Below are 8087 nucleotides of genomic sequence, written 5' to 3'. Positions count from 1 at the left end.
AGTCTACACTGGGACTGAGTGGTATGTGCTGCTCTGCCCATGTATGAAATGCCATGCATGAAATACTTCTGAACAGATTCAATCTAACAAGTAGCATGAGAGCAGTGGTTTTGCTGATTTAGATAATATAGCATGAACACACAAAATTCTACCTTTCAGACACCAATTGAGTTCAGTTTCACATTAAAAAAATCTTCAGCTTTCAGAATGTAATGCTGTTGTCTATAGTAGCTTTACTTATGGAAAGCTCAGTCGAGCATAAGAAGGAAAGGGCAGATTTGGATGTTTACTACCAGATGACTAACAGCTTCGTGTAAGGTGCACAGGTGATCAAATAGACATGTGATGTCTCAAGATCAAAGTTAAAATACATTTGTGAACTTATCTGATATATTGAGTGGACAGCCTTTTCTGGGCCTCTCAGTTCAGTAGGTGTCTTGGATGAGTAATGCACTTTCAAAGCATTTCTCAGTTAAAGTGATTAGAACTGTTCTATTAAAAATCATGGCATTATTACTAATTTTGGAAAATAAGCTAATTTACATATTTCCATTTCTCAGGTGATCTGGTTTCTGTGAGATTGCAGATGTCAGCAGCATCACAAATGGACCTGCCTGAAGAGCTTCAGCACTCATATACAAAATTTTCTGAGTGGAAATTCAAACTCTTCAAATTGCGATCATTTGAAAAAATAGCCTCTGATGACAGTCAGCACATAAACAAAGATCAGGCAGAAGAGGCTGCTTCTTCAAACAAGGAATTCATCCTGCATAAAGATGAAGCAGTACCAAGAAGAAAAAAGATGGAGTTAATGGGTGACAGGCAGGGACTTGAGGAAGATGCCCATGCCTTGAAAACACAAGACAATAGAGCTCATCAGAACAATCTGAAGCAACTCTGCCGCATCTGTGGAGTTTCATTTAAAACTGATTGTTACAAAAGCACTTACCCAGTGCATGGGCCAGTGGATGATGAAACTCTGTGGCTTCTGAGAAAGAAAGAAAAAACAGCAACTTCTTGGCCAGATCTTATTGCTAAGGTTTTCAAGATTGATGTGCGAGGGGATGTCGATACTATCCATCCCACTCGATTCTGTCACAACTGTTGGAGTATTATACATAGAAAATTCAGTAATACTCTATGTGAAGTGTATTTTCCTAGGAACAGCACAATGGAGTGGCAACCCCACTCCCCAAAGTGTGATGTGTGCCATACTACCAGGCGAGGAGTCAAGAGAAAAAGCCAAGCCCCAAGTGTACTACATGGCAAACGTGTCAAAACCACTGGGGAACGTGCTCGGCCAAACAGAGGTGTAAAGAACCAAGCACAGATGAACAACAAAAATTTAATGAAAGAGATTGTCAATTGCAAGGATATACATCTCAGCACCAAGCTGCTTGCAGTTGATTACCCAGTAGATTTCATTAAATCCATTTCTTGCCAGATTTGTGAGCATATTTTGGCAGATCCAGTGGAAACAACATGCAGACACTTGTTTTGCAGAACTTGCATCCTTAAATGTATCAGGGTTATGGGCAGCTATTGCCCCTCCTGTTGGTATCCTTGCTTTCCCACTGATCTGGTAACCCCAGTGAAATCCTTCCTGAACGTCCTTGATAACCTGAGTATAAGATGCCCTGTAAAGGAATGTGATGAAGAGATCTTGCATGGAAAATATGGCCAGCATCTCTCCAGCCACAAGGAGATGAAAGATAGAGAGCTCTACAGCTACATAAATAAAGGTGGCCGACCGAGGCAGCACCTCCTGTCTTTGACAAGGAGAGCTCAGAAACATCGTCTGAGGGAACTGAAACGTCATGTCAAGGCGTTTGCTGAGAAAGAAGAGGGTGGTGATATAAAGGCTGTATGCATGACTTTGTTCCTGCTAGCTTTGAGAGCAAAAAATGAACACAAACAAGCAGATGAACTGGAGGCTATAATGCAGGGGAGGGGATCTGGACTTCATCCTGCTGTCTGTCTGGCGATCCGAGTCAACACATTTCTCAGCTGTAGTCAGTATCATAAAATGTACAGAACAGTGAAAGCTGTCTCTGGGAGGCAGATCTTCCAGCCTTTGCATGCTCTTCGCACTGCTGAGAAAGCCCTCCTACCAGGTTATCACCCATTTGAGTGGAAACCTCCCTTGAAAAATGTATCCACTAACACAGAAGTGGGAATTATAGATGGACTATCAGGACTGCCAGTCTCAATTGATGACTACCCAGTAGACACAATTGCAAAGAGATTTCGATATGATGCAGCCTTGGTTTGTGCCTTAAAGGACATGGAGGAGGAGATCTTGGAAGGCATGAAAGCAAAAAACCTGGACAACTATTTGGATGGCCCCTTCACTGTGGTAGTGAAAGAGTCCTGTGATGGAATGGGAGATGTCAGTGAGAAGCACGGAAGTGGGCCTGCTGTCCCGGAGAAGGCTGTTCGCTTTTCTTTCACAGTCATGAACATTTCTATAGCACATGGGAATGAAAGCACAAGGATCTTTGAGGAAGTAAAGCCCAATTCAGAGTTGTGCTGTAAGCCCTTATGCCTTATGCTGGCTGATGAATCAGATCATGAAACTCTGACAGCAATCCTGAGCCCCCTTATAGCAGAAAGAGAGGCTATGAAAAACAGTGAACTGCTGCTTGAAATGGGAGGCATCCTGAGAACATTTAGATTCATCTTTAGGGGTACAGGATATGATGAGAAACTCCTCCGGGAAGTAGAAGGGCTGGAGGCCTCAGGTTCCACTTACATTTGTACCCTGTGTGATGCCACCCGCTTGGAGGCATCCCAGAATTTGGTCTTCCACTCCATAACCAGAAGCCATGCTGAAAATCTGGAGCGCTATGAAATATGGAGGTCCAACCCATATCACGAATCTGTTGATGAGCTCCGCGACAGAGTGAAGGGTGTTTCAGCCAAACCTTTTATTGAGACCGTTCCCTCCATAGATGCATTGCACTGCGACATTGGCAATGCAACAGAATTCTACAGGATTTTCCAGATGGAGATTGGTGAACTTTACAAGAATCCTGATGTGTCTAAAGAGGAGAGGAAGAGGTGGCAGTTGACTCTTGACAAACACCTCAGGAAGAAGATGAACTTGAAGCCTATGTTGAAGATGAGTGGAAATTTTGCTAGAAAGCTCATGTCCAAAGAGACTGTAGAGGCAGTATGTGAATTAATAAAGTCTGAGGAAAGGCATGAAGCCCTAAAAGAACTGATGGACCTTTATCTGAAGATGAAGCCAGTGTGGCGATCCTCATGCCCCGCCAAGGAGTGCCCAGAACTGCTGTGCCAGTATAGCTACAATTCACAGCGTTTTGCAGAGCTCTTATCTACAAAGTTCAAGTACAGATATGAAGGCAAGATCACAAATTATTTCCACAAAACGCTTGCTCATGTTCCTGAAATCATTGAAAGGGATGGGTCCATTGGGGCCTGGGCAAGCGAAGGAAATGAGTCTGGAAACAAACTGTTTAGGAGGTTCCGAAAAATGAATGCCAGGCAGTCCAAAGTCTATGAGATGGAGGATGTCTTGAAGCACCACTGGCTATACACCTCTAAGTACCTCCAGAAGTTCATGAATGCTCATAAAACATTAAAAAGCCAGAACTTCACCATTGATTCAGGGGGTACTTCAGGAGACTCCTTGCCACTGGACATCTTGGAAAACAATGATTCAGCAGAAGTCTAAATGTAAAGCACCTTTGGTGTTGGGTTTGTGATGGTGTCTTCCTGCAAGGAAGGAGATTCTTTTTCAGACCTGTAGAGGTACAGAGAAGTCTGAAATTTACATTCCCTGTTAAGGTGCTGAGAGGAGTTTATTTAATAAACACCGTGTGTGTTGGGAGTTTCCAAGAGGCAATGCACTGGTGCATTTACCAGTTGTTATATGAGATGAAAGCAGAAACAAAAAGAAGGGTCTTTTTTTTGTTCTGGTCGTATTGTTTCTAAGGGAAAAAATAAAAGTAAACAAGGTTTTATAGAAAGCTTTAGTTTGGAGGGAATGTGATTCTAGAGAGTTATGACAGTTGCTGGAAAAGGGAGCATGGCTATTTGTTTTGTTTGCATTTTTAGAACTATTTTGCTACTTACTTTTTAGGAGGGCTTGATTATTTTCTTGATGGTTCCTTGGGTTTTAAAGGTAAAGATTTGTCAGTGAGACACTTGGATAATTGCTTTGGGATAAAGTTCAGTTATTTTTGCATAAAATACTCACTAAAGATGCAAACTTTGATGCCACATACTCTAGAAATATTATTATTTAACATACATATTTTAATACTGCTTAGGAGCAGATGATGGTATCACCATAGTAATTTACTATATGAAGATATAGGAAAGGTAGCTGACTTTTTTAGAGATATTTTTATCATAGGCTGTTTACTCTGAAATGCAAACTTGCGCTCCTTAATCAGGATTTACAGTGCCTTGTGGTTTTCTCATTATATAAAGTACATTCAAGCTCTGCTGTGGAGCTTGTTGCTTCATGAGCATTTTAGACTTCTATGGTAACTTCAGTATATAGAATAATTTGCATTAGTACAGTTTTATTGAATGAATTCCTGGCCTTACTGAAGTCACCAGTAAATCCTCATTAATAGCAGCAGGTGCAGTTTCACCAAGTGACTTTAGTCACAGCAGTCCCATTTCTCAGGAGATGGTTATTACCTCGATCAGATACAGGACAGTAAGGTATTTTCCTGACTGCTATTGCTGGAGTACAGCTGTATCTGATACTGAGCTTTTTCACGCCTGGGATATACTAGACTCACAGCCTCATTTTCCAAATCTGTAAAAGAAGGATAATATTTATTAACCTCAAAGACAGGCTTACATGCCTAGTTAAAAAGCAATAAGCTGTCTTGAAATTTCTGCATACCATATTTTTTACTATTACAGCAGTGTTTAGTTGGTATTTGTCTTTCTGTTGTGATATTTAGTATTTTCATAATTCATAAAATCATAAGACTTTAATTCAGTGACATATTCATGAAACATACTCAAGTACCTGAGATGCCTCCAAATCATCCAGCCTTTCAGATTTGCATCTGTGGCTAGGGTGTTACTGCGTTTGCAGTAATGTTTCTGAAACAAGATTAAATGTGGAAACAATCAAAGCACAGATCTAAAAGAATCCGCTTTGTTTTTTCCATTTTGATGTGGCAGAAGTTGGTTTCTGAGTGTAAGTGAACAACGAATTTAAAAGAATTAATGGTCTGAGGTTTCTTTCATAGTATCTTTTTCGTGTTGCTTACTAGATCTTTAAGGGTCTGGCATTTACCATTTATGGACAATTAAAAATAGAGTCAAGTGCAAGTAATTAGTACAAATATTAATGTTATTCTAATTATGCCTTTCTTTTGGTTTCTATTAATTAAATCACTATTTTAAAAGTAGTCTGTAGTTTAGGATTTTGTTTTAACATGATTTTAAACATAATTTAAGACTATGTCAAAATCTGCAGTTGGAAATAATGTTTTTTTTTCTAAAGCAGTCATAAGGACTACAGCGTCTTCTGTATGGTGTATCATGTATATCGAGACTTACTTAGTGTTCATTTCTAGATTAATTTTTTTTAAATTTCTTTGAAAACAATTATTTCCTATATAGCATAAAAAGTAGTTTTACATAAGTACCATTCTTTACCAATAAATGTAGACCACAAATACAGCTGTTTCCCAGGGAGTATAAATATGAGGCATCTAGCAGTTATAGTTTTGCAGATACAGTTTTCTTATTTGGTCAGCATATATTATACATTATTCATGATACAAATAGTTGCACGCTTCCCCTTTTTCTCAGTATGTATATTTGGGACAGCTGTTTTACCTTACGTTGTATCCTTGACTTTGCTTGAACAAATTAGGCATTTGTTTAACAAACACTCATCTCACAGTGATTTTCACTCCATTTTTAAGGGGTATATATAGTTTTTGTTGCCTTTTGCATAGGAGTGAGGGTCCAGACTTTGTTAATTTTGCACGTCATTTCAGTGGCACTGCTAATATTGTCAAATTCCAAATTCAACTTGACTGCTGATATAACAGCAATTGATTTGTCTCACTGTCTTCAAAAAGGCTGAGTAAGTTTTATCCTTGTACGTATGATTTCTTAAGACAAGCCTTACATCCTGGGGTAACCCATCAAAGTGAACAAAACCTGAGTGGGGACAGAGAAATGCAGTGGCATGTGGCAGTATTCTTTGTGAAATATTTTAAGCCATAAAGACACATTTCACACTCTACCAGCTCTGGGTAGGATGGCTGACACAGAGAAGTATTACTTTTTTTTTCCTTTTCTGTTTTCTCAGACTTGAATCTGATTTAATCTTCTGCTTCCCCGTTGTTGACATCTTCTGTAAATCAGTTGAGAATTTTGAGCTCATTAGAACAAACAAAACTGAAGGGGTAGGTACCTGCAAGTGAAGCTTTTGTAAACAGAACTGAAATAACAATGCTGCATGCACAGAGCCATGCACTGGAAGGCAAACAAATCCTGACTGCAGACAGGTGCACCATTTGGTTATGCAGCCTATTGTTAAGCTTTCCGACTTTGAAAAGGCTTTAGAAATATGTACACACTTCTATTCTATTCACTTCTTTCAAACCTTCACATTCTCTTTTTTACATTAATAATCGGTACAAATCCTTCAGTAATTCATGGTAAATAATGACACCTTGTTCTGAAATTGTATTGACTGTAGTTTTTATACAATCACATTATGTATCTTGTTTTGTGTTATTCAAGGGCTTTGTATTGTGAATTGCCATGTTATAAATGATGTTAACAATGTTAGAAGGTATCATTCTGCTATCACTTTTTTTTCCTCACAGGGATAACTATTGTCTTTAAACAAATCAGCTTTGCCTTTTAGTTAGGTATTTCAGAAACAAACTTTAGATATTTACAGGATCTTAATTTCTGACAACACTGAGTTATTTGCTTTGTTTCACTGCATGGCTTCATAATTTTACTTTTTCTTACTGTATTACAGTTTTCTATTTCATTAAACCAGTTGAATATAAAGGTCTTGTAAATAATTAAGTTTCTGACTTTTATTTCTTACAGTTTTGCAATGATACCCATAATTTCCTGGTGGCAATCTTAGTTTTCATTCAAATTGTGGACACTTTTCACAGTTAGGCTGCTCTAATACCCAGAGGTAGCTTTCATTCCAGCCCTGCTCTGGAAGTCACTAAATTAACACAAATTAAGATTACTTTGTGAATCTCAGCAGTCCTTTCAGCACCCTTCCTCAAAGGCAACTGTTTGACAGAACACTAAACTGATATAAAACCAGTTTTATTTAGTCTGTAAATGTCTTTTGGTTCATTTGCAAATATCATACCAGATTTTATGTAAAATCAGCTTTGCACTTTTAATCACCATGCTAATACATTAAGTGTCTTGCTGGTTTCCATGCATCCTTGGCATCAAATTTTGGCTCCTCGCCAGAGGTTGTGCTGTAAAGATCAGTTCCAATCTACCTTTCAGTCCATTATTTGTAGCATAGTTTTATTCTATTTCAGAAAAATCTTTCTTTCTTCTGTAGAATATCTCCAGGTTAAAAGATTTATGTAAACCAACTGGTTTGAAGGGAACTAATGACAAGCAAATTAAGCTACCTGATTTCCTGTGTAATCAGATAACCAGACATCTAATATTTGGACTTTATATCACCAACTTATCTTTTTCATCTGAACTGGAGTAAAAAAAAATGTTGGATAGCAAAAACCAGAATCCATATAAACCAAAAAACTAAGTCTCAGAAAGTTTTCTGGTAATTTAGGATGATTTAACTCCTTTACTCCTAAATCTGTAATAATTGATTTTTACTTTTACTGACTGAATTTTACTTTCCATGTACTCCTGTGGGGATCAGATGAAGAATAATGAGGCCTGTCACTGCTCTTCTTCAGAGAACTGTTTTAGGGGACTGAATATGTTTAATTGTCAAGCAGTTGACCAGTTGCAACTCCTAAGTATTTCCTTAAGGGTTTAAGGAGTTTTGTACCTTTTGCACCAATGTTAATACTGTCCATGATACAAAAAGACACATTAGAGATCATTTAATTAGCAGC

General features: G+C 38.3%; 1 protein-coding gene across 1 annotated transcript; it reads left to right on the top strand.

The window, feature by feature from the left end:
• Positions 1–569: 569 nt before the first annotated feature.
• On the top strand, positions 570–5293 carry RAG1 (recombination activating 1). The gene has a single exon (XM_085062652.1). The coding sequence runs from the start codon at positions 587–589 to the stop codon at positions 3695–3697; it is 3111 nt and encodes a 1036-aa protein (XP_084918778.1). The 5' UTR covers positions 570–586; the 3' UTR covers positions 3698–5293.
• Positions 5294–8087: the final 2794 nt, after the last annotated feature.

Source organism: Lichenostomus cassidix, chromosome 5, assembly GCF_008360975.1.
Source record: "Lichenostomus cassidix isolate B80296 chromosome 5, HeHo_3.0, whole genome shotgun sequence".
NCBI lineage: Eukaryota > Metazoa > Chordata > Aves > Passeriformes > Meliphagidae > Lichenostomus > Lichenostomus cassidix.
This window is presented reverse-complemented; position numbering and strand designations above follow the sequence as displayed.

What these genes read in the sequence shown, in the direction of transcription:
- RAG1 (XM_085062652.1), top strand. Translation starts at nt 587, where the DNA reads ATGTCAGCAGCATCACAAATGGACCTGCCTGAAGAGCTTCAGCACTCA.